The following is a 25,877-nucleotide window of genomic DNA, read 5'->3' as shown; positions in this document are numbered from 1 at the left end:
GCGAGTAACAAAAAATTACTCGACTTCTACCGAATCTTATTTAGCATAGCAACGCTAACGAGCCACGCATACTAGTATATCGACCAATGGAACCTAAAGATCATGCAACTAGGGTTTCGTTCAACGCCTAGAAACTTAATGCATAATCAAACAAATAGATAACATTGCATAAGTTAAAATATTAGGTTATGCTCCGGGGCTTGCCCTCGGGCTGCTGTTCCACACTAAGATCGACTGGGCCCTGGGCCGTGTTCTCGCTGACCTCTTGCTGGGCTTGCTCCGATTGCTCCTGAGGTTCCGCGATCGCCTCGTACATGACTTATTCGGTTGCGGGTTCTACATGAATGCATATGACATGAGAAACAAAACATATGCAAAACCTCTAATTATCAAATCAATATCACTCGAGAACAACTAATGACCATCTATGCAAATCACAGTATCCAGCCCTGTTGAACCAGTCGGACCGGCCCATGCGAGCGGTCAGACCGCTCATGACCGGTCAGACCGGTAATCACCTCGGTCAGACCGGCCGAGCAGGCCAAGCTCGGCCAGTGCCGGAGCCGGCGGCGCGGCGCTCGTTCCCGTCGGCGGTGAGGCTGTCCGACGGTGAGAGCTGGCTCTACAAGATCCAAACAACCAGGGACATATAGCTACAGGGGTTATGCTTGACCAGAAGTGGCCAAACATGGCCAGCGGCGTGCGGCCACGGCGGCCATGGCGGCATGGTCGGAAACATGCGCGGAAACTCAACGAACGTGAAGGAACGAGGAGAGCATGAGCCTCAGTGCATCACCTAGAGACGATTTGGGGTCGAGGGGGAAGCTAGGGAAGTGGAGGAACTCCGGGTGGGGTGGATTTGGGATCTATGGAGAGGAGCTCGCGGATTCGGCTGAAATTTGTGACCTCGCTCAAACCCTAACCATGGTGGAACAGAGAAGGAAGAAGATGAACTCGGGAGCGAGAGAGATAGGGTTCGTGCTAGTGGAAGTGGATGGGGATGCGCAGGACGCCGGGGTGGCCGGAAAAGGGGGCGCACTGCCGCTTAAGCCGCCGGCGTCGCCGATGCCTGCCACGTGGCAGCTTGCGATGCAAAATCGCTCACTGGATAAGAGCACCGGTCTGACCGATCCTCAAGACCGGTCGGACCGGTCTTGCCAGGTTAATCTCCCATTAACTTTCAATTTTCGAATTCTTAATCATGGGCTCTTACAGTGGCATGGCGAACAGGAGCTCACAATGGGGATGCAGTCATGCGGGTGACCTCGAGGAGCAGGGGCACCGCCGGGGGTAGGGGTGGCCAGGGGCGGAGCCAGGAAGTTGATTTTTTCATTATTAGGAGGGACCAACCATACAAATTTATATAAAAATTTAAATTTCTAATGTAAATTTTGGGACCGGGGGCAGGCCTCTGTCCGCCCCTGGGGTGGGCGCACGGGCATGGCCAATGTGGGCACAGGGGCACAGGGGAATGGGCTTGGGCATGACCTAGTGCATTATGGTCCCTCTACACCTACATTAATAAGCTTTAGCTTCCACATCCAAATAGAATTGAAGTCATTAAAGTTTAGTGGAACTTTAGTTCGGTGCTAAAGGATTCAAACAGACCTCGCTTTGTTTGGATCCTTTATTCCAATACTAAAGTTTACATCTAGCACTAAACTTTAATAAGGTGCATGCGTATCTTAGAAGGCTTTGGCGGCTTGGCACCTTGCCAAGTTGCCATGTCCCACCAGTAGGCCAGGACCAAGGTCAGCAGCAGTCTATGCACAGGCATCGGATTCGGCAGGACGAGGCGTATGCGGATTTCAGAAGGCCTTGGCGGCTTGGCACCTTGCCAAATGCCAAGTTGCCATGTCCCAGTAGGCCAGGTGCCAGGACCAAGGTCAGCAACAGTGAGCACAGGCATCAAATTCCGGTCCTGTTTGTTTTTGTTGCGCTACCCCATGAATCTAATGACGGCAATTAATCTATGATTAGCTACAGTAATACTACAGTAACTATTCTCTAATCGTGCGGTCAAAAATCTCATTAGATACGTCTCGCGAAGTAGCGTAGGAGTTATGGAGTTAATTTTACAAACTGTCTTTATTTAATACTTCTAATTATTGGTCAAAATTTGCTACATTAGTTTGGGCTAAAAAAACAAACAGACCGGCGAGGACGTCCGTATGATGTAATAGTTTGGAATTGTAAGAGAGACTGGACCCAAAGACACCAACGCTGCGCTAATCATCGATCCTCTCGACGCCCGCCGCTCAACCTGAAGAGCGAAACAGACGCATTAGTTGCCTGGTGTCATGCAACAAAACAGCCAGCGTTTTGATGCCCATTCCATTTAAAAATTCCGTCCAAAACAAATAGAAACAGCGTTGTTTCTTAAAAATTCCGTCCAAAACAAATAGAAACAGCGTTGTTTCTATCGCAGATGTTCCGTCGCAACTGAATCTGCCTTCTCAGATGAGTCAGATCCTTGTTTGGTCAACAGAGCATTGGATTTCAAATCATTGGAAGACGATTAAATTAAATTCGAAAGGCCCCGTTAAAAAAGCTGTTGAACTTCGAAGCGAATTTGGTTGTGAACAATTTGCCTACCAACATTATATTCACATTGTTGGCATCAAAAGGAATTATCAAACCATATTGTGGTGATATATAAAAGTTAATTGGAAAAAAGTGGCAAGTGGCAACTGCACCAGTAAGCCCGGAACACCGGCCCATTAGAAGACCTTAAGGTAGAAGGCCCGCGCGTGTTAGTAGGGCTCGTAGCCCATTTCTGTCCTCGACTCCTTTTAACATGTTCCGAGGACGGACACAGAAATACAGAGAGTGAGAAGGGGAAAAACCAGGCCTTCGACAGCGAGAGAAAGCGAGGGCAAATCAGGCGAGGCGACGGCGATGGCGATGGCGGCGCTGCGACGCGAGGGGAGGCGCCTCCTCCTCTCCCCCACCGTCCCCAACCCCTCCCCGGCGGCCGCGGCCGCGCGGTCCTCTGTCATATCTTCACCGTAAGGCGACGACCTTCCTTCCCTCTCAATCCCCTATTCCTCTGGGGCTAGATCCGGGGAAAGGGGCTTGTTCTTACAGTTGGGAGCGTTCCAGAAGCACCATTCCTCTGGGGCTAGATCCGGGGAAAGGGGCTTGTTCGTACATTCGGGAACGTTCGAAGCAGTATTATGCACACGATTGATCTGTGTGTAGGTGATAAGTGCAAGCGCGCAAATATTTATTATGTAGATCCGGGGCGTACGAAACGCATTTCAAATGTAATTTGTCGATTTCATTTTTGTGCTTTGATAGAACTCCGTAGGTTTAGTGTCGTATATGCAGTTTTTAGGTCCGGGGGAGGGGCTTCATCGTAGATTCTGGAACGTTCTAGAAGCAGTATTATGCACACGCTTGATCTGTGTGTAGGTGATAAGTGAAAGCAAACAAATATTTATTATGTAGATCCGAGGTGTAGCAAACACATTTCATGTGTAATTTTTTGATCATATTTTTGCTCTTTGATAGAACTCCGTACGTTTAGTATCGTATATGCATTTTTTAATGTGTATACACTGGAGCTGGAAATTTAATTTTGTCGCTATAAAACATCTCCTATATAAGCGTGTATTTGTTGAGTTATATTCTAACAATCTCAACTCTGCATCATTTTGTGTTGGCATAGTATTTTAGTCTATATGGTTTTGTGCTGACTGCTTACTACATTGATAGGGAGACGACTCAACTGGGTGTGCGGTCTATTTCTACTCAAGTTGGTAAGGGTTCTTGCAATCTATGGTTGCTTTGTTCACTTATACATTGAAAAGGGTTCCTAGTTACTATTACTTTTCTGTTATCCATTGCAGTTAGGAACCGGATGAAGAGTGTCAAGAACATTCAGAAGATCACAAAGGCTATGAAGATGGTTGCAGCATCAAAGCTTCGAGCTGTTCAGACGAGGACTGAAAATTCACGTGGCCTGTGGCAGCCGTTTACTGCCCTTCTTGGGGATGCTCCAAGTATGTATACATATGAAGTTTCCAAAGCCACTGGATAGCCTCTTTTCTAGTTTCTTTCATCTGTTCTATCCTTTGTAGATTTGGTATGATGCACTGCTTTAGTTGGGTTGTTATCTGTGGCCCTTAATGGTCAGTAACATACTGTAAGATTCAAGTTAAATTTCTTCAATGGGGTTTGGTATGCCTACTAAGGGTTACTAGTATCATGAGAGATTAAATTTATGCTTCTTTGACTAGTTTCTTTCAACTCTAGCCTACCCCAACTCGCTTGGGATAAAAGGCTATGTTGTTGTTGTTGTTTGACTAGTTTCTTTCAACCTGTAAGTGGGCATTGTTCCTGCAATGGCATGTCCTTATAAGTTTATATTGAGTTGATCGATTGAAATGTCAATGCCAGGAGCTTCATAAGTAACTGAAATCCAGTATCATATTCCATGTATGCTTTAGTAAAAACTAAAAGAGACCATGTGATACTTTACATCCTTATAAAACTCCCTTTGTTGGAGATGTAGAATTTCATCAAATTAGCAGATAATATGTTCTTTTCATGTTTCTTTGATGAATAGTTCAAAATTCCAGTTCAAGAAAAATGGTAGTGTGCGTGTGTGACATGGATGACTTCTGGTCATAGATTCTTTTGAACTTCTTTTGGTTATTTATGGTTGCAATACTCTGTAGAATTTTGCCATTTAGTTAAAAAATTTCTCATGTTACTGTTCAACCTGTCTGCTATGACTGACAGGCGTCGACGTCAAGAAGAATGTCATCGTGGCCATTACCTCTGACAAGGGACTCTGTGGTGGTATTAATTCAACATCAGTGAAAGTTAGCAGGGCTCTTCACAAATTGACATCTGGTATGTTATTCACGTGGTTGATATGAATAGAATCATTTTATATTGTTCTAAAATCGTGAATTTAATGCTTATGCTCCTGCTACCAGGTCCAGAGAAAGAGAGTAAGTATGTCATATTAGGAGAAAAGGGCAAAGTTCAGCTGGTGCGTGACTCAAGGAAGAGCATTGAAATGACTGTAACTGAACTTCAGAAGAACCCTATCAACTATACACAGGTCTGTTTTCAACTTTTCCACTTATTTTAAATTTGCAGATTAATATAGTGGGGGTTATGTTTCAGATTAAGATTTAGGGTTTGCACTACAGTTTGTGGGGGTTTATGTTTCAGATTAATTTACTTTTTTGATAGCTTATGGTTTTCATAGCTTCATGCTGTTGCCTTTGTTTTCTAGCTATAAACTTAATGAACTCACCTGTTAGACTAATCTGCAAGACAGCTAATCTGATTGGCAGAAAATGATGTCTGGTCTAGTTGCTGGCTAGCTTTTTCAGTGCAATTCTGGGCTCTTCTGGGTCCGAATGAAATTGTATGGATTGCCAGCTGTAATAAACTAATAATCATGGCTATAAAGCAGCTATGGATGTACAGTTTCAGATATCTGACAGTTCATTTACCTATTTTTTTGTTTCTTTTACTCACATTTAAAAGCTGAATTAATTGCTTATGCTTCTATTTTGTTTGCCTTAAATTTCAAGTATCAAAGTATGGAAATTACGCTTCTACTTTGTGTGCCTTCAATTTCAAGTATTAAAGTATGAAAATTAGTCATCCTCTTTGTCAAGCAGCTGGTTCTTTATGGCATCAAAGTATTGAGCAATATCATATGCTACTGCTAGGAAAAATTGGCCACTTGAATACTTTCTCTTGTTATTTGCAGAACTGGAATTATGGAAATTGTCTTGCATGTTTGGCATTCACACTCTAGGTTTTTTTGGGGGTCGGGAATATACTGTTTTTGTAAAAGTAGTTTGCACCTTAAAAGAAATTATTATAAGAATATGCTTAGTTTAGTACCTAATTTTCCCATGTTGCTACAAAATTTAATTACTATCATTTCAACACATTTCAGATCGCTGTGCTCGCGGATGACATATTGAAAAACGTGGAGTATGATGCTTTGAGGGTTATTTTCAACAAGTTCCATTCTGTGATATCATTTAAGCCCACAATTGTGACAATACTGTCCCCTGAGGTAAGTGACCCTGAGGCTTGTGAATTAGTGCTCGAATCAGCAAGACCGTCAAGAACTCACCATTATATCTGCAGGTTGCCGAAAAAGAATCAGAAGCTGGTGGGAAGATTGGTGACCTGGATTCTTATGAAATTGAAGGTGGCGAGACAAAATCAGAGATATTGCAGAATCTTGCTGAGTTCCAGTTTTCTTGTGTAAGTTATTGGTGATCACAAAGGAGCTAGCTAAGATTTTTCTTGTAGTTTTACTAAATATCTGGGGAGATCTAATATGGTTATCCTTCCGAAGCAACAGATTTATGATAGCTGAGCACTTTTTGTAGTGTGTATTATGTAAATATACAGGAAAAATATGTACTCCCTCTGTTCCAAATTATAGATTATTTTAGCTTTTCTAGATACATAGTTTTTGCTATGTATCTAGACATAGTGTATATATTTTTTTTAACCCAATCTAGGCATGGTGCATATCTAGGTGCATAACAAAAACTATGGATCTAGAGAAGCAAAAACAACTTATAATTTGGAACAGAGGGAGTATAATACTTCCATGATTTTTTTTCTTTTAAGACTTGGGGCTCTCTCTCTAATGATAACATATTGCAATGCCTGACCTATGGCAGGTCCTGTACAATGGTGCCCTAGAGAATGCATGCAGTGAGCTCGGAGCCCGCATGTCTGCCATGGACAGCTCTAGCAGAAATGCTGGCGATATGCTTGACCGTCTCACTCTCACTTACAACAGGTTTACCTTTTTTGTCAACTAGGACTTTTTATGCAAGCATATTGCGAAGCAAAATGCTCAGCAGGATTTGAGAACATAGACTGATTGCCTTCATTTTCTGTATCCAGGACACGCCAAGCATCCATCACTACTGAGCTCATTGAGATTATATCTGGTGCATCCGCCCTTGAAGGATAGTGAACAGCTACTATATGGGCAATTTCCTTCTTCCTTTTGCTACTTCCAAGAATCTTCTTCCGGAAGCTTTAGTTTTAATCCTTTTTGTTTCGCTTTTCCTTGAGAAAAGAACTGTCATGCTAAGTTGCAATAATTAGCCTGATTACAATGATGGCGATGTGCGCCCATGACACATGCAAAGAATGTTCAACAGTTAATGAGGTATGGCTGGTTTGCATAAATGGTTACGATTAATGTATGGACTGCTGCACATGATTAAGCAAGTTTGTGTTGTATTGGAGTGACGATAGATGCCATGTCTTCTGCCAGTTTGAGCTATATGTGAAATATAGGATTCTTTTAGTACACCCTATCGATGAAATTTGTAGCATGTTAGGGGTTGGGCAAATCGGTGCTCCTCGTTGTAACTACACTTTTTTATGGAAAACTAGTGCTAATAACTAAACTGAAGAGGGTCGGTGGCGGCCCTTGGAGCCACCACGTTGTGATAATCTTAACTGATATTATACTACCATAGTAAGCTAAACGTCTATGCTCTACGATGTCTTTTCACCTTTAAGCTGCTTCCTATTCTCAGTTTCTCGGTGCATGGCTTCATGTACATATGCTGTAGGAACATATATTGTATGTGATGCTGGTGGGAGATTGCAGCGTAAAATGCGATGCTCATGGTAAAACACTACGCAGGGCTTGTTTGGATCAAGGGGCTAAAAATTAGCTAGAGAATTTTTAGCTTTAGAGAATTTCTGGGCTAATTCGTAAGATGAATCTAACGAGGAATACTAATCTATAATTAGGGGGTGTATATTATCACCGTAGCAAATTATGAATTAATTATGTTCATTAAATTCGTCTTGTAAATTAGCTTGAGGGTTATGGAATGAATTTTACCAGCAATCTATGTTTAACACTCGTAAATTGCAACGGAGGACTAATTATTAACCTTCTGGATCCAAACAGCGACGATGGCGGAGCTTCGTGCAAAGTATGAGCTTAAAAAGCAACCAGAAAGAGAACTAAAATGTGCCTAGCTAAATAGCACTCATGCAATAAATCTCGGTAGTGTACAAAAACTAGTTTTTAAGACGTTTCTGACTCGTCCTTTTCAACTTGCTATCTTTCTCGATGTCTATTATTATATAATCTATCTTTAAAGAAGTCTACTTAACCCTAACTATTGATGGTGGACTACTTCACCCCAACCTATAAAAACCGTATATTCTACTCTCTGAATTTTTCAAAACCGGTCAAATAACCCCCAAGTGGTTTTGGATGGCGATTTTGCTACAGTAGCATGGTTTTCTCTTTTTCTTTTTTATTTATTTATTTCCCCTGAATCTTTAAAAAATCATAGTAAATCGTAAAAAAATGATAAAATAGAAAATTTAATTTTGTTGGACTCCATATGAGTAGATCTACAAAGTGAACATATAATATTATATTTTTTATTACAAAGTTTTTGCCGTAGCTTCAAATTTATATTTTTCTATAATTAATTGAAACAATTCATAACTGCAACTTCTAAGGTCCAATTGTGGTGAAAATTTTATAGTTGGCAAATTATTGTATGCTTAAATTATAGTAATTGCATACTTATTCGATCACGTATAACTTAGTTATAGATTTATTTAGGTTTATGCTTTTTAAATTTATGTTTTATCTATAACTAAGTTATACATGATCCAATGAGTATGAAATTTTACTACAGTTCAAGCATACAATATTTTGCCAACTATAAAATTTTCACCACAATTGGACCATAGAAGTTGTAGCTATGAATTTTTTCAATTAATTATAGAAAAATATAAATCTGAATCTACGACAAAAACTTTGTAATAAAAATATAATATTATATGTTCACTTTGTAGATCTACTTATATGAAGTCCAAAAAAACTGGATTTTCTATTTTGTGATTTTTCTATGATTTACTATAATATTTTAAAGATTTAGGAAAAAATAAATAAAAAAGTCAAAAATGTGCTACTGTAGCAAACCACTATACAAAACCACTTGGGGCGAGGGGAGGGGGAAGAAGTCCACCATCAATAATTGGGGGGTTAAGTAGACTTTTTCCCATAGCCTTCACTAGATATAGCGCTAACTTATCTGTGATATCTCTCGACTTAATTTTTTAAAACTTGCTATCTTCTCTCAACTTAACTCTTTCAACTTGCTATCCTAAGTATCTCATGCTACGTAATATTCTCACCTCTAAGTATCTCATTGTATAGATTTTCTCTTTTTTAGATATAGGAAAATTCTGGCCTAGAACATCCAAATTCACAAATGAATGTTTACAGCCAAACATTACAAGAGTTTTCAGACTCTAAACCTCAAATGAGGAATTTCACACAAAGAAAAAACAAGGCTATAAAATAAACAAAAGCTAGAAGACTACGCTTCAACCTTCTTATTCGTTCCGCTTCATATTTGTAAAGTTTTTACGCAACACCAATTTATCACATCACTTGTCTGTTTAGAAACTAGATTTTCGAATTGTCACTACTCGTTAATTAACGCCTTGCGCATAGGTAGGAGGAGATGTCGACATCGTCTTTAGAAAGAAAAATGACACCACGGGGTGTCACCAATGTCAACGCAAGCGAAATACCGAACAAAGATCCCCTATTCCCCTCAAACGGTTTTCATAATTACCTTACGGCCCCACAGACCAATAAAAAGCGAATCAGCAAAACCTCCAACGAGAGAACCGGCGCATAAGCGTTGCTATTGCCAATCAGCGTGTAACCGAGCTTGATTTCTCCATGCGCTCTCCGAAGTCACCTTCGCACGGCTGTGCCTGCCGGCGGTCCACTCGGACCCCCACCAGCAAGCTGAAGCTGCCACCACCATCCTCTTGTAACTCTTGGGCAGGTCTGGATCCGACCTTACCGGCCTGGATCTAACCTTACCTGCCCTGGATTTCCTTTATATCATCTCCTATAAGTTTAGGAATCTAAAACCTTAATTATATGTTAAAAAAATATACGAATAACTAACTTGTATATGGAAGGTTCGAGAAAACCAAAGTGAAAGAGGTGGCTCAAACTATAAATTATGAAAATAGGATCACGAAAATTTATAACTATATATGAGGGGGGTATTTCTCATCGTGTTCCTGCGTGCTGAAAAAGGAAAAACCATACGCGGATACATACGCCCTAGCGAAGTGCTGCTATGCTAGCAGTCTAGCACGACCTAAGGAGGAAAGGGGCAACTAGATTAGGGTCTGGTTTACAAAATTTAAAATTCCAAAACTATCACATCGAATATATGCGGCACATGTATGAAGTATTAAATTTGGATGAAATAAAAAATTAATTGCATAGTTTACTTGTAAATTATGAGACGAATCAAATGAGCCTAATTAAACCAGGATTAGATACTAAATTGCTATAATAATTACTACAGTAAACATGTGCTCACGACGGATTAATTAGTTTTAATAAATTTATTTTATAGTTTACAACGAGTTCTGTAATTAAATTTTATGATTAGTCTATGTTCAATATCTCAAATCTCAATTGTAAAAAAATTCATAAATTTTTTTTTGACGGGAGCAACTAAACAAGACGGCTATGCTATGTCCATGAGTCCATCCGTGATTCCGTTCCAACTAGGCTAGGCGCGTACCCAGCCCCTCGTCGGCCCCATCCAAGCCTCACCGCCGCCTCGTGCCCGCTCCTTCCCCCGATTCACCCGCGAATCAACCCGCCGGCGAGCGCCAATGACGGAGGACCGGGCCCACAAGGTCACCGACGAGCCCGCCGCCGTGGGCAGGCAAAGGCCTGAAAGGTACCCAGCTCCCTTCTTCCCTCGCTCTCCGATCCGTCACGGTTTCACCGTAGATTGCGAAAACTACTACTCTGCGCCTGCGCGCCGCCCTTGCGGATGAGATAGGGTTTGGGGATGCCGAGCCGCTGAAACATGTGCGCTTGTTCTTTAGGAAGAAGCGGAAGTGGGATCAGCCCGCGGAGGACTTGGTCTCCGCGGCGGTGACGGCTGCTGCCGTGTCGGGGATGCCCTTGATTAATATGGGTGCTCTTCCTGGCGCTGCGCTGCCCGGCGTCACCGGGTATGGAGCTGCTACATTGCTGGGCGGAGTGCCCGTACCTTATTCGCTGCCGCCGCATATTGCACCGTCGGTGCTCCAGAATGCTTCTGCTGCACTTCAGAAATTGAGCCAGGTACATGCCGTATGACATAGTTTCTCTTTCTCGTACGATACTCACTCCTTTTCTTTTCTTTTAGCCCCGAGAGGTGCTTCGTGGAAAATATAATCTAGGTTATCTGAGTGCATATATGTTACTACTTATATGCCTTTTTCTCCCTATTAGGCAAAAGTACCAGATGAGGTCATAGCACGGGAAATTGTTATAAATGATGCTGATCCATCTGTGCGGTATAAGCTTACAAAACGGCAAACACAAGATGAGGTAAATCTTTAACCAGACAAGTCTAGTTTACTTGATTCTTCTAAAACATCGAATTCACATATGTTACAGTGAAAGAAAGTACTTATGATTTTCTTGATACTTAACAGATTCAGAGATGCACAAGCACTGTCATCATTACCAGGTATATAAATATATTTGATAAGCACACTTGGTTGTGATGGTGTATTCACGAGACATTGATTGTTTTGACCTGGTCAGAGGAAAATATCACCCTCCAAATGGACAGCCTGATGGTGAGAAGCCACTCTATCTACACATCTCTGCTGGATCTCAGGTAACTATTCTTCTTTCTACCGAATTCCATTTCCCCTCATTTTGTTGTACCTATAATAACTCTAGTACTTTATTTAGCTATTTATCTGAAGGTTCTGTACTGCAAGATTTATTTAATCAGTTCTAATTGTACAAATTAATCATTACGATGGGCCATCTGCATGCATTAACTTTTACTGGAAGGTGTCATTGAGTTTGCCATCTTGTTCTGTTTTTCCCTCTTCATTTTTCCCTATGACGGTGATGCCAATTGTCTTATTCTTTTTTTGTTTGTAACACTACATGAGATACGGATTACTAGCTTGATCAATGTGTTAAAGTAATGGAACTGTCAGTCTGGCTTGACTATTGATTCTGTAACCTTTGACTGCTTATAAGGGTGTGAAACTGTGAATTGAGAACCTTAGGATTATGTCCAACCCATGACTAAAGTTTTCTAGTTAACAGGGAGGCTTAAAAGGAAAGTGGATTTTCACGTGTAACTATTGTACAACAGTGATTGTGTCAATGCTGATTAGTAGGACATGCACTAGTTTTGCTAACCTAGTCATGCTGGAAGTGGGATTCAATCTTTCTGCTTGTTGGGTGTAATGCAATTTAATTGTGCAATATTCCTAGTGTTTTCAATAGCAGCCTGTAGTTTTTTTTTCTATTTTCATATTCTTTATTAGATCCAGTAGAAGCATTCCTTATGATAGTAGTAAAATAATAATACACTGGTTTTGCACACTCAATAGTTGAAAGATACCGCTGAGCGCATCAAGGCAGTTGACCGTGCGGCTTCAATGATTGAAGAAATATTGAAACAAGGCACAATCTCAGAGTCTACATCGGCCCCTTTCTCTTCTAGCAGTGGACAGGTAATCCTCTATATCTCCACATCATGAGGAAATGTAGCATCTTTTTGGGAGGGAAATGGTGATTGGTGCGGTGTGTTTGCTGTAACCACTACATAAGAAATTCTGCTCAAGAAAGTTAACTTCATCTCCATTCCTTTTTCACAGGCTGTTCATCCTTTTAGTGCCTCGATATTTTTGGGTTTTGATGCAGATCCAGCATTGAACATTGCAGCTAGAATTCGTGGGCCAAATGTATGTTTTTGTAGAACTAAATGTGATGCTGGTTTGATTTGATTATTTTGTTATTAGCATCTCTCAGTTTTGTTTAGTCAATCATGTATTGTTTTCTTTCATTATTTTTTCGAGGAACCTTTCATTCTTTTGAAAGATCTAATCGTAAAGCTTTCTCTGGCATCCCAACTTGGTTGGGAGAAACTGCTTTTGTGCTGTTGGTGCTTGTGCTTTTTTGCATTGCAGGATCAGTACATAAATCACATCATAAAAGAAACAGGGGTCATCGTTGTACTAAGAGGAAAAGATTCGGAGAATCTTGGCTGTTGTCTCGGTGAAGGTTGGTGATTTATTTTGCTAGCTTTTGCAAAATTCTGATTTAGGAGTTTCCATTTTATTTTGTAACATCTATTGCAGCTTCACAACAACCTCTACACCTGTACCTCACAAGTATGCATTTAAAGAGCCTAGAAGCTGCAAAAGTTTTGGCAGAGAACCTCCTGGATACAATAGCAGCAGAGTTCGGTGCTTCCAGGTATGGATATTTGCCAATGTTGAATTAAATGACGAGTTCATTTGCATCCACCTTTCACGTCTTCCATTTTATTTGAAAATACAACCTTTGCATTCTTCTGCACAACTTCTTAGTTTAGTAAATACATTGCTTTTTGTATCTTGATCTTATCAGCTTTGTCCTTTGAGTACTTATTTTCTTAAAAAGAATGATTGTATCAAGTTTACTGAATATTAAGTTCTAATGCAGTGGGGGCTTCCCCTGCTGTACAGCTTTCAAAAAAAAATGCAAAAAGACCCATCCCATGGTTTCATGCTCTTATGCCTTTTCTTCCTCCCCAACAACGAAGCATGTACAGATTCTTATTTTAGGTATTGGATCCTACAATAAACAACTTGCTATTCTCATTTCCCTAAACCTTTTTTGTGTGACAGAATTTCTTCTTCAAAAGTATATGGTGCTGTTCCACCTCCTCAGCAATTGTTAGCTGGTGTCGATACCTCAGTAGCAAGATCGGATGTCCATTCAACTTTAGGGCCTAATGTGTTAGCAGGAGCTTCACATTCCTTTGCATCTACTGGAGTTATAGCTCCCACTGTTGCTCCTGCAGTGACGCTACAATCTGGGTCTCCAACATATTCTGGGGTTCCACCACCCAATAACATGACCTATCCTATTCCACCAGTAAATGGTGGGACATTTTACAGTGGCTATGGAGACATTTATCCCCAAGCAACTCCATTGCAGCAGGTGGCATTCACACTCAAACATGCCTCATCATCTACATTAACAAGCACGGTGATAAAGACGACCTCAAGCTTGGATGTGGAGATGGATAAACGTTCCAGAAGGAAATTCCAGGAACTACCAGTTTCCAAGGCTCCAATGACAGAAACTCAGGTAAAGTTACTTGTATATTGATTTTACAGATATTTTTACTTAATTCTTAACTACAGGAGCTCCCACAGTACTTTCTAAGCTCTTCCTTTTTACCTTTTCTGCTGTCCCTGTCCCGTCTATCTACCTCCTTTCTCAGTATTACCTCCCATGCAATTCATTGTCCTAAATGGCTAAATTCCATGACCATACCTTCCTTCCCTATGGTGTTCAGTGGATGCCAATCCTGATTTGTAGTAGACTGTTATCTCTCAGTTTGGATTGTGCCATCTTTGATGAGGCCATTGACGCTTATCCACAGAAATTCCAAGGCAATTTTGAGTTGGGAATCCCTGATATATTTGCTTGTTGCTCTGTCAACTATAAGAAAAACTTTCTATGCCATTGCGACATATATTTACAATTGTGATTTCAAAATTACTGTCTGCAAAATATGTTTTTTTCCTCATAATGCCAAGGGAAACACTTTTGATAATCTGGGAGCTCTGATGCAACACAGCAAATGTTCCCCATGCAATTCATGATCATATGTTTTGCACTTGAAAGAATATAATTATCTTACTATTTGGTTCGTGTTTAGAGCTTTGTAAATTAAGTAACCACTTTATAATTTATCTGACTTGTTTTGAACTACCACCCCCCACCCCCACCCCCACCCCCACCCACCCACACACCCACACACACACACACACCCACACAAAAGGAAGGACCTGTGAACTTTGCTTTCTCCTCAAGTTCTTGCAGTTTTCTTAACGGAGAATATACATCCAAATTTCACAATACTATTAGAAACAATAGTTGATTGCCAGATTGGCATGTTATTTTTCTTATTGTATTCTTTGATCTGCTTCTGACATTTCATTTCATTCCAGGTATTTTCTCTGACCTTGTCTGAAGCTCACAGGTGGTAATAGATATACGTGGTTTTTTCACAGGATTTGTGGCAAAAGGCGTTTGCACTAGCGAAGGAGTTTAATTCAGACGATGCAGACTTCTTTGAATATCTTGTTTTTTACAGAAAATAGGAAATTAACCTTGCCATTTGATCTGATCTGTTCACTTACAGATATCACTAATGTTGATTAACATTGGTTTCGTGCCATAAGTTTTAAAATTGGTTGGTGGTTTGTCGGTTAATATATTCTTGTTAGTAGGTTTTGCAATATTTTATTTCTTTCCTCTATTTGAAGAAAGTTTTGCATTTGCAAATTTCCTAACCTGGTGGAATTTCCAAGCAATAAACATGCAAAAAGTCCTTTCATATGAAAAGTCCTTTCATATGAAACTTGCTTAGTAAAGCATACTCAAAGATGCTTTACATTTCTTGTGTTATCATAAACTTGTCTATGTTTTAGCTATATTCTAGATTATTCAAACTTTCCCAAGATGAAAAATATATCTACAGCATATCCATTTCTGTCTCTCAAATTCACAGCATTATGTTATGAACCTGCTAAGAGTCAGAATAACTATTATTGTGCTTCAATTCAAAAATATGCTCATAGTTCTGCTGTTTATGCAAAGTTGTTGCACATTTTTGTTCTTATGCATGCCATTATACATTGCATACTCTAATGCACAGGAATTTGATGGGTGAGTGTTCTTTGTTTTCTTCCATCTTTCCAGAACTCACAACAGGGGTCCAAATTTGTTAAGACAGGTTTAGATAGTTTAGGTGTCGTTAGCGGTTCATCAATTGCACCTCCAAATAAAGTTCAGCCTGGACCAAATGGAATGCTTCCACCAGACCAAGCGGATATGCCATCGCATTTCTCTCTATCCAATAATATGCCACCGCCACCCCCAAAGAGCATGCTGCCTCCTCCATCCAAAAACATGCCACCTCCACCACCCAGGAGCATGCCTCCGCCGCCACCCAAATTTCCTTCAAATGAGAGCAAGACTTTCGCTTCAAAGGAGCCGACGGCACCTCCAAGGGATACAATATCAGTCTCGCCATCTCAACTACCGGCAATGGAGCCCAAGGAGGAAAAGCCAAAATGCGCACCTGTATCTGGTAATATTGCACACTATAATAGTTCACATAATATGATTTAACTTTGCTAATCTGCACACTATCTTTGGTGTTCATTTCTAGACACTTTGCTAAAGCTTATGGATTATGGAGACGAAGATGAAGATGACGACGATGATATTGATCTCACAGACAGCATACCTAAGGGCAATCCAACTCCTTGTTCAGAGCAGAAACCATCTTGGGCGGTTTAGAACTGTGTAGTAGACTGTAGTTTAGTGTGAAATCGAATGGCAGATAAGATGTTCCCTGCCGAAGTGTAGGAAGAGGTGATGGAGCTTGTTCTTGTTCAGTAGCAATGCTAACAGGCCAAGAGATTTCTTTGTATCTTGTATTCAATCCAAACTCTGTCAAAATGAACCTTGCCATCTTTGGCTGTTCTACTTCTAACGTGCAAATGATGATTTGTTGTTTTAGAATAGATGTGATAGTAGCTTGATGAACCCATTCCAAATTAATTTACAGTAACCGTTCCAGCTAATGTCATTTCGGATCTGATATCACGCGATATATCAGCCAACACCTATGGCCTTTTTACGGACAACGACAGGACAGTTGCTATGGTATTTTTTTTAAAAAAAAAGTAGTAGAGAGGCCAAAAGATTAAGCTTCTGCTCGACATGTGCAGGTTCTGGGGTTCATGTTATTAACGAAGGAAGTCAGAAGTAGACCAGGTTCTTGGAATATATTGTGATCAGCTAATCACCAGATGGTCTTGATCGGATCTAAATACTGCAGTGGATATTCCATGGCTTAGCTGAGGATTCCCATCTGAAACACAAAATGGACATCCAAAAAACAAATCTAGTTTTGAATAGGATTTTCTTTCTACTAATCTCTAGCTAAAATTGATTGTTTTCTGGTGAAATTCCAAGGATTTTTTTATGATTCCAATAAAAGCTGGGTATCCTTTGTCCGGAACTTTTTGCTGTTTTAGCTTACACGTCACTCCTTGATTGTCCACTGTTGCATAGTCTATGGCCTCGATTGCATAATCTATGATTCCAAGGACTTTTATTATTCCACATTGGTATGCATCCCAGTAAGCGGGAGGAGTTCTGCTTGGAGCAAGCGAACATGATGCAATCGCTACCCAGAACGGCGGGCGCGGTGGCGGTGTATGCGCTGGTCGCCCTTATCGCCGCCGGCGCCGCCGCGGCAGGAGGCGGCGAGCAGCCGCTGTCGAGAATCGCCATCCACCGTGCCACCGTCGAGCCCCAGCCGGGCGCCTTCGTCGACGCGTCGCCGGCCCTTCTCGGCCAGCCTTCTGGAACAATTACTTCTCTATCGTCGTTTGAGTGCGCATCATTCCGCCGCCGCCGTGACGAGTTCATGGCTACTAAGCTTGAGATGCTCCAACCTCCAAGCTCTTCCAAATAGGCGTGTACTGTACTCCATCCGTCCCAAAAAAAAATATGAGTAATAAATAGAGGCAAACATGGTCATTTTACTTTCGTGTTAATTTATCCTAAAATCTGTAGAATAAATTGTTTTTTGGGACGGAGGGAGTAGGTTGAGATTTCTGTCGCAACCTAGGCTGAAATTTTGCAATTCATTAGCAATATACGTGCTAAATATTCCAATGTCCAAATTAAACGAAGATTTGCAGAGGTCTCATATTGGCCCTCTCTGATGGTTTGCTCAGCTGCAATCAGATTATGGCTGCCTTATTTCTTGCAGGGGAAGGACAGAGAATGGGTGACCCTCACATACAGCAACCCAAAACCTTCGAAGGATGACTGGATTGGAGTCTTCTCTCCTGCTAATTTCAAGTATAAAATGATCCACACATCTGACATTTGCTTTAGTAGACTAATGCGCTTCCTTTTGCTAAACTGAAAGCTGGTGTGAAACTTGTGTATTCCGTTTCCTTGGATTTGTCAGTGATTCCATTTGTCCATCAGAGAAACAATGGGTGGAGGCCCCTCTTTTATGCACAGCTCCTATTAAGGTCGGTTTGTTTCCCGTGAGCCTTCTCTATGTGAAGTTTTAAGTGACTTAAAACCCTTATCTAAACATATGCTGAAGGACACCTCATGTATTGGCAGTTCCAATTTGCAAACTACACAAGTCGTAACTACGAACACACTGGAAAGGGATCCTTGAGGCTGCAGCTGATAAATCAGAGAGAGGATTTCTCATTTGCATTGTTCTCTGGAGGCCTCTTGAATGTATGTACAAAATGCTCTTTTTTGTTAGTTAATCTATTGAACTTCAGTGTGTCAAAACTTAGACCTTTTCATTATGAGCATAACTAGATCCTATCAATTTCTACTTTATTTTTCTGACCGACAATTGTAGCCCACCTCCACCTCGAACACAGTTATTAATTAAGTACGAGATATGCATTTTCATTGCTGGACACCACCTTTGCCAAGGTGCTTTTGTAAATAAATAGTACTCCTTCCGTTCCAAGTTATATGTCGTTTTGGCTTTTCTAAGTACATAGCTTTTGCAAGCTATGCACGTATTCCAATTATGTAGTTTTAAATATCACACATCACTAAACATGGTCTCTGACTTAGATTTTTAGCAATGACACCTTCTCATCTCTTCAAAACAAAAGAGAACCTTCTTGCTTCAGAGTTCAGATTGTGTTTTATCATTTAGATCACTAGTTATGCTGCCAAACTTTTTACCATTCTCAGTTTCCTTTGTGTACCACGACATATAACTATGTGCATTTTTATGTTACTACAGCCGAAGCTCATTGCGCACTCAAAGAGTGTTACATTCATCTACCCAAAGGCTCCTGCCTACCCACGCCTAGCACAAGGAAAATCCTGGAATGAAGTAAGTATCATTTTCATATGTTTTTTGTTGGACATCAAATGGACATTATATATGACCCACAGAAGCTAAAATATTAAATGCAAATAGATGACAGATTTATCTTATTTCTCTTGCGCATTTTTTCCATAGCTGTAAGAGAAATTCTCTTTTGATCAAATCACAATCCTCAAATCTCGAGTAACTTAAAGTACCATAAACAAGAGCTTGTTATATTTGAGATAATTCTCATGTACATGAATACTTTTAAGTTTTGCCTTTATATCTATCCTTAGTTGACGATGTTTTCAAGGAAAAGTGTACACAACTTCTTCCATGAATGAAATTAAACCCAATATCAAGATTTTGACTATTTCTTAGCGACTCTAGATGACAGTGACATGGACAAGTGGCTATTCTACCAACGAGGAGGAGAGCAGGAGGGAGAAGAAATGGGGGAAGAGGAGGGGGAAGGGGCGCGGCTCTTATCTCGGCGGGAAACGGGCCGGGCATCGAGCTCCGGGAGCACGCCGATGCGACGGGGCGGTCTCGGGGCACGGCTCCGACGGGACGTCGAGAGAGCAGCGGAGGACAGGGTGGACAGGCGCCGCCTGCGCACTGTTCCGGCGGGGGGGGGGGGGGGGGCACTGTTCCGGCACGGTGAGGCGAGCGAATCCAAGGCGGATCCAGCCGCGCCCAGCTGGAAAGGCGCCGCAGCCTCGCACCCGGGCGCGGCTCCCTTCCCCCGCCACAGGCAGCCGGGCTCCACAGCGAGGCGCCCCCACCGATCAGACGGCGGATGAGGGTCGGCCGGCCGCATGCCGCTCGCTCCCGACGCGTCGCCGCCCGCGCTGCGGTCCGCCCCGGCCCTATCCACCAACGCGGTGGACGCCCGCTCCACCCTAGCCGCAGGGAGCTGCGGCCACCGCCATCCAGGCTCCACCGAATGGCAGGCCCACCGGGCAGCGAGCGCGGGAGCACAGGAGGCCCACGCGCCGCGGCAAGGCGCTGCCCCCGCCAAGCGGGCTCCACCCGATGGCTGGCCCACCGGTCAGCGAGGCCGGGCGCTTACGCGGCCACTGCCACCGCATGGAGCGCGCGCTCGCTCCCGCGCCGCGGCAGGCGAGACGCACAGCGTGGCGACACGCGTCCCCGCTGTACCGGTGGAGCTCTGTGGTGCGAGCACCAGGCAGCAGCTATTAACAATTTTGATGAGGCTACAACATTTGTCAGATGGGGCATACAAGGGCAAATCCAAATCCTTTCTCCTGCAGGCACCCTTACTTTTAGTCGCAACACCATGTGTGGTTAGTAATTTTCATACCATATCCTGCAAAATAAAAGGTCATATCCTCAAATTTATCTGAAATATAGGGATATATTTTTTGGATAAGATTAGAATGTTCAACAGTTCCTATGTTGTGCATTTGCATTTAGTGTTTCAGTGCTCCAAAGAAGTGTGGCTGATGTTTCCACTTTCCATGAAACCCAATAAAAGCATTGACATCACTATTTGTCTTGATGGTTTTTATGTCAGGTCCTCCAGCAAGGACAGTTGGTTGGCGTGATCCTGGTTTCATACACACAAGTTTTCTCTGGGAATTATGGCCTAATTTCATGTAATTAAATTTCCCATAACCTTTCTTCATCTTCGTTTTGTTCCTATTGTTAGGATTTCATTGTGCTAATTATGCAAGGGGCGATAGATTTGACATATGAGTTTGAATTTCAGGTATACATACCAAATTGGGCATTGGCTATTTAATGGTTCTATTGTTTGGGGACATCAGTATAGCTTCAAAGCACCTCCTTATCCTGGGGAAGACTCTTTGCAACGTGTTGTGATTTTTGGGGATATGGGAAAGGTGAGAATTCCGTGTCAAATCTGCAAGATGCTTTTCCTTTCTTTTTTATTGTATATCAGTATATGCCACGGCACAGCTATGAAGCTACTGGCAGAAGGCCAATTTAGCATCTCTTCACCTTCAGCATCTGCCCTTATGTGCTTTCTTGTTCCCTGGAATTTTTTTTAACAGAAACAGCAGGGGAAAACCCCACTGTGGTAAATATATTTATAGGATAAAGCAAAATAAATAGAAAAAGTACAGAGCCCTAGAAGGGCGACAACATCACAAGAGTGCCCCCACCAACTGAAAAGAAAAAACTATACATCATTGCTAATTTAGCCATTGAGTTGTGGTATCTTCATTGCTAATTTTGTTGGTGTTGGAAATATCAGTCCTTTTTCTCTAATATCTCTTTGATGTATTCAGTTAGTATTAAAAAAATGTTAGCTTAATTATAATTGTTATCATCTCAAATCAAACTAACAAACAAGGAGAGTTAGTTGCCTGCTACCGTGTTTTATTTTGTTTGCTTAGTACAGGAGGAAGTATTTCCTTGAAAGAAGTAGATGAGGTTTCTTTTTCATGTGCTTGACACTAAAATCGGCACTTAAACTCTTTGATCAGGCCGAGGTTGATGGTTCAAATGAGTTCAATGACTTTGAGCCTGGTTCACTTAACACAACGAACCAGCTAATAAAAGACTTGAAGAATATTGACATGATTTTCCATATTGGGGACATCACATATGCCAATGGCTATCTGTCACAGTGGGATCAATTCACTGCACAGGTTGAACCCATTGCTTCTACTGTGCCTTACATGGTTGGGAGGTTGGTCCAGTATTCCAAATTGACAACAGAAACAAATGATAACGAAATGAGACAGTTCTTTCTATGTTTCTAATGCTATTAATTGGTGGTTGCAGTGGTAACCACGAAAGAGATTGGCCTGGATCAGGGTCATTCTATGGGAACTTGGACTCTGGTGGCGAATGTGGAGTACCAGCTCAGAATATGTTCTATGTGCCAGCAGAAAACCGTGAGCAGTTCTGGTATGACATTTTCTTCTCTAAATTTGGTCAAAGCAAAACATGAAAATGGGTCAAATACATTAAAAGACAAACAGAAGAGCGTCCATTCGGAACATATAACAAACAGGCTATTGGATAATTTCTGAACATGAAACGTCCGGAATATAGAATAAATGGGCTTCAGTAAGACCGTAACCATGTTTCACATTCTGGTAGCTGACAACAAGCAGCTTCTTCATTGTCAGAAATTATCAAATGCGTTTTTTGTTAATCTGATTGGCAGGTAAACTGCCGAGCTTGTATTAGAATAGGAGCAATTGTCAAATGCATTATTGAAGCCATTAGTTCATGGCATGTGGCCGCTGCATCATCGTCCATCTGATTTTTTTCCCTATAAAAACTTGCCGTTTTTTTTTCTTTTTTTGGCTCCAAGAAGCTGAAGCTCACATAAACACCACTTCATTCTTGTAGGTACTCGATGGAATACGGGATGTTCCGTTTCTGCATAGCCAACACCGAGTTGGACTGGAGGCCAGGCACAGAGCAGTACAAGTTCATCGAGCACTGCCTGTCGTCTGTTGATCGGCAGAAACAGCCATGGCTCATCTTCCTCGCGCACCGCGTCCTGGGCTACTCGTCCGCCACCTTCTACGCGGACGAAGGAACAACCGAGGAGCCCATGGGACGGGAGAGCCTCCAATCACTCTGGCAGAAGTACAAGGTCGACATTGCCATGTACGGCCACGTCCACGGCTACGAACGAACCTGCCCAGTGTATGAGGTGTGCTTCTCGCATCTCCTTTTCTGTCCCGTGCCACCAGCTATGGTCAATAATGCTCATTTCGACCATTCAAAAAAAAATGCTCATTTTGCTGAAGATCCTCTCTCTTCCGGTGTGTGAAACGCAGAACGTGTGCGTGGCCAAGGGGTCGGACCGCTACACCGGCGCCTTCACGCCGACGACGCACGTCGTGGTCGGGGGCGGCGGCGCGAGCCTCGCCGACTACACGGCCGCCCGGGCGCGGTGGAGCCACGCGCGGGACCGCGACTTCGGCTTCGCGAAGCTGACAGCGTTCAACCACACGACGCTGCTGTTCGAGTACAAGAAGAGCCGGGACGGCAGCGTGCACGACCGCTTCACCGTCTCCCGCGACTACCGCGACGTCCTGGCCTGCGGCGTCGACAACTGCCTGCACTGGGTGGTAAAAGGGTCTTAATTTTTTTCCTAAATAATTTAAGGACCGGACCCTAAAAGTATAGGACTATAATCTTATTTGATTTTGAATAAAAAATAAAGGGCCAAATATGATTGTGAAGGGAACATTAGGATCATAGCCCATTACCACTAGCACCACCTTGGCGTCTTAGAGTTCATTCATATCGATTTTGTGATGAACCAGCCCAAGTTGATCCCGCTTAATCGAGTCATCGTCCATTGATCAACTTGATTAGAGCGAACCAACCCCGGTAGTCCTTGGAATGTGTCATGAGCACTGCCCAGGATTTAAATACAATCCACGAGCACAACAGTAACACCATTACATAGGCACGTCCAACACACGAGGTTATATTACAAAGCGGTTCAAAGTTTAATACAACAAGTCTTCAGAGTTTTTGCAGCGGAAAGTTCTACTACTAGCACTCCATACATATCGCAAAATAAGAAGGTAACACTATATGCCGATAGTGCCATTCACATAGCCACCGAACATCTACTCCTCACCCGCACCTCCGTCCGCGGGGTAGAAGTAACCGAACACGGCCTCCGGCGGCGCATCACCTGCATCAACTTAACGGCAGCACCGTGAGTACAAAGGGTACTCGCAGGGCTTATCCAATATGGGTATATAATATCCCGACCTCAAGGAGAATGCATTTGGTTAGTAGCAAGGATAGGTACAGTATTTAACTTTTGCATAAAAGCATCTCCAACGATCTCCGGTTCAAGCTCCTCTTGCTCCGGCATCACGGTCTCTACACGAGTGCAATGATGCATAATAAATAATATGCCATGAATGATTGACATGGTATACAAATGGTATGAGAAGGTATGATTTAACATTGCAAAACTATGATAAAAGGGGCTAGACATATAGTACATATGTGGAATAATCATAGCTAAGTGTAAAGCTAAGTGTAAGGGTAAAGAACAACTAAATGCGGACCGTCCATCGTATAGTGGCGGACTGTCCGCCACTGCCAAAAATATTGTATTAACCTAAGGTTTAACTCTTTCCTTAAGGGGTGAGTTAATTATGTTTAAAGCTTCATGATGCCATGTTTAATTAGCTAATCAAGATAGAGCTGTTACAGATTTGATTTTTCTAGAAGGAAAGGCAAACTCGCCATTTTCAGATAATGTCACCAAACGCCTCATTTATTTTCGCTTCTATGGTAATCTGCTTCAGATATTTGAACTACGAGAAGTGAGAATCGAGAAGCGAAAAATTCTTTGCTTCTCGCGGACACGTTTAGATTATAAGCTAAGAGAAAACAAATAGGACCTCTGTCAATTGTGACATTGAAGACCTGAGGACTAATCTGTCATTTCGGCTTTTGAAAATATATTATTTTTTAGATCGTTGCAAAAAATATTCTGTCCCCCTTTCTCGAAGCTAGCTCACAGAGGCCTAAATAAGATTGCTTGCTCGCCATTTTGCGTTTTTTTCATTTCTATATTAAAAAATAAAAAAATTCAAAAATATATATTGTTTTTGTAAAATTTCAAATATGGGGGCCTGTCGCCCGGGTAGGAGGCGACAGACCCCCTGTCGCCCGTGTAGTAGACGACATGACCTATCTGTATTTTTTTTATAGATAGGTCCCTGTGCAGAAACGTTGTGCTGTGGGGGGACCGGTCGCCCCCCCCCCCGGCGACAGAGGGGGGGGGGGGCGGTCGCCCTCCCCGCGAGCGATAGGGACGCTGGTCGCCCCCTGTTGACGTTCACTAACGCCCCCGATTTGTATACCGCAAGCGCACGGTTCGTGGTAGCTTTTCCCTTAGAGTATTCCCCCAAGGTTTATCAATCCGTGGATCGACAATGAACTTACTAGGGTTTTCCATCTAATCTAACGGATCTATCCTAACATGAAGCATTAATTGCATATAAAAGGTGAACCTTTGATAAATATGAGTGATGTACGAAGGTTGATCTCATCCATGAACATCGGTAAGGATAAAGCATGACCGAAGGTATGACTAAACCTATCACACGCATTCTAGTTATAGTTCTAGCTAAACGAGTAAGATCAACATGCATCTCATCCAAAGCCTCTTTAAATCAAAACCTCCAATCCGATCCCTCGATACCCAACCTACTTAGTGGCAACGGCCTGTCACGACGCCACCCTTTTCAACGGGATACCCTGAAGCAAGTCGAACCCCCTTTGGGTAGATCCGGTATGAACTCCTAGCCACCATAGCTACAAGAACACCCCATGCAATCTATCTCGAGAATAGATCTAGGAATAAGCGCACCCAAAGCAAGAACGAAATCGAAAGAGGAGAGACATGATCGCTAAATAGATCGGATGACATGAAGACATTACTCACATAATAGATTCATTTGGATCGCCACCACCGCGTATACACCATTGACGACTCCAACTAGCTCATGAACTCCACCATGACACAACCATGCAGCGAGGCCATGGCGGCTAGGGATGGCCTAAGCCATCTCCTAAACAACTTCGAAGACTTGCGGCGGCCGTCGTCTCCCTCCGGTCTTGGCCCTAGGTTTTCGTCGAGTTCTGGTTGGATGGATGCTTCGAGTTGAATAAGGTGCGAGCTATTTATAAGCCGAGGAAGCCACCGGTCGAAGGGGAAGGAAAACCGTCTCAGAAAAGGGCTGGGCCGGCCGGCCCCATGGGCCTAGGCCAGCCGGCCTACCCTTTTTCGGGCTCGCCTAGGTCTCATCTTTGGCGTGTAGACTCCTCGCATCTTCTAGAGTTTCTGTCCTTCACGATTGCACCCCTTTGGACGTTGTTATCTTGGATATATCTTCGAGGAAA

At 42.4% G+C, this 25,877-nt stretch overlaps 3 protein-coding genes across 3 annotated transcripts; all 3 read left to right on the top strand.

The window, feature by feature from the left end:
- Positions 1-2,818: 2,818 nt before the first annotated feature.
- Positions 2,819-7,262, top strand: LOC120690726 (ATP synthase subunit gamma, mitochondrial-like). Its single transcript, XM_039973508.1, has 9 exons — positions 2,819-3,008; positions 3,718-3,761; positions 3,852-4,004; positions 4,747-4,860; positions 4,947-5,074; positions 5,930-6,052; positions 6,127-6,246; positions 6,675-6,796; positions 6,904-7,262. Exons 1-9 carry the CDS (start codon positions 2,899-2,901, stop codon positions 6,971-6,973), a joined length of 984 nt encoding a protein of 327 aa, XP_039829442.1. The 5' UTR covers positions 2,819-2,898; the 3' UTR covers positions 6,974-7,262.
- Positions 7,263-10,560: 3,298 nt separating this feature from the next.
- LOC120693557 (protein RIK-like) lies at positions 10,561-16,641 on the top strand. Its single transcript, XM_039977013.1, has 12 exons — positions 10,561-10,769; positions 10,921-11,161; positions 11,312-11,410; positions 11,518-11,552; positions 11,630-11,705; positions 12,442-12,564; positions 12,709-12,795; positions 13,021-13,114; positions 13,192-13,309; positions 13,723-14,188; positions 15,812-16,202; positions 16,284-16,641. Exons 1-12 carry the CDS (start codon positions 10,702-10,704, stop codon positions 16,412-16,414), a joined length of 1,929 nt encoding a protein of 642 aa, XP_039832947.1. The 5' UTR covers positions 10,561-10,701; the 3' UTR covers positions 16,415-16,641.
- A 641-nt stretch (positions 16,642-17,282) lies between these two features.
- Positions 17,283-23,492, top strand: LOC120693558 (probable inactive purple acid phosphatase 1). The gene is made up of 13 exons (XM_039977015.1): positions 17,283-17,479; positions 17,894-17,992; positions 18,105-18,171; positions 18,269-18,391; positions 18,921-19,013; positions 19,380-19,413; positions 20,201-20,296; positions 20,527-20,608; positions 20,722-20,854; positions 21,461-21,666; positions 21,762-21,887; positions 22,338-22,647; positions 22,775-23,492. Exons 1-13 carry the CDS (start codon positions 17,298-17,300, stop codon positions 23,081-23,083), a joined length of 1,860 nt encoding a protein of 619 aa, XP_039832949.1. The 5' UTR covers positions 17,283-17,297; the 3' UTR covers positions 23,084-23,492.
- Positions 23,493-25,877: the final 2,385 nt, after the last annotated feature.

The sequence above is a fragment of the Panicum virgatum genome, chromosome 9N, assembly GCF_016808335.1.
Source record: "Panicum virgatum strain AP13 chromosome 9N, P.virgatum_v5, whole genome shotgun sequence".
Classification (NCBI taxonomy): domain Eukaryota; kingdom Viridiplantae; phylum Streptophyta; class Magnoliopsida; order Poales; family Poaceae; genus Panicum; species Panicum virgatum.
This window is presented reverse-complemented; position numbering and strand designations above follow the sequence as displayed.

Excerpts from the sequence above, each read along its gene's own strand:
- LOC120693558 (XM_039977015.1), top strand. The coding sequence starts at position 17,298 with ATGATGCAATCGCTACCCAGAACGGCGGGCGCGGTGGCGGTGTATGCG. Across the intron at positions 18,392-18,920 it reads TCTCTGGAGGCCTCTTGAAT|CCGAAGCTCATTGCGCACTC; the intron begins GTATGTACAAAA and ends ATGTTACTACAG. Across the intron at positions 19,014-19,379 it reads AAGGAAAATCCTGGAATGAA|ATGACAGTGACATGGACAAG; the intron begins GTAAGTATCATT and ends TAGCGACTCTAG.
- LOC120690726 (XM_039973508.1), top strand. The coding sequence starts at position 2,899 with ATGGCGATGGCGGCGCTGCGACGCGAGGGGAGGCGCCTCCTCCTCTCC. Across the intron at positions 4,005-4,746 it reads CCTTCTTGGGGATGCTCCAA|GCGTCGACGTCAAGAAGAAT; the intron begins GTATGTATACAT and ends TATGACTGACAG. Across the intron at positions 6,797-6,903 it reads CTCACTCTCACTTACAACAG|GACACGCCAAGCATCCATCA; the intron begins GTTTACCTTTTT and ends TTCTGTATCCAG.
- LOC120693557 (XM_039977013.1), top strand. The coding sequence starts at position 10,702 with ATGACGGAGGACCGGGCCCACAAGGTCACCGACGAGCCCGCCGCCGTG. Across the intron at positions 12,565-12,708 it reads TCTCTTCTAGCAGTGGACAG|GCTGTTCATCCTTTTAGTGC; the intron begins GTAATCCTCTAT and ends CCTTTTTCACAG. Across the intron at positions 13,310-13,722 it reads GCAGAGTTCGGTGCTTCCAG|AATTTCTTCTTCAAAAGTAT; the intron begins GTATGGATATTT and ends TTTGTGTGACAG.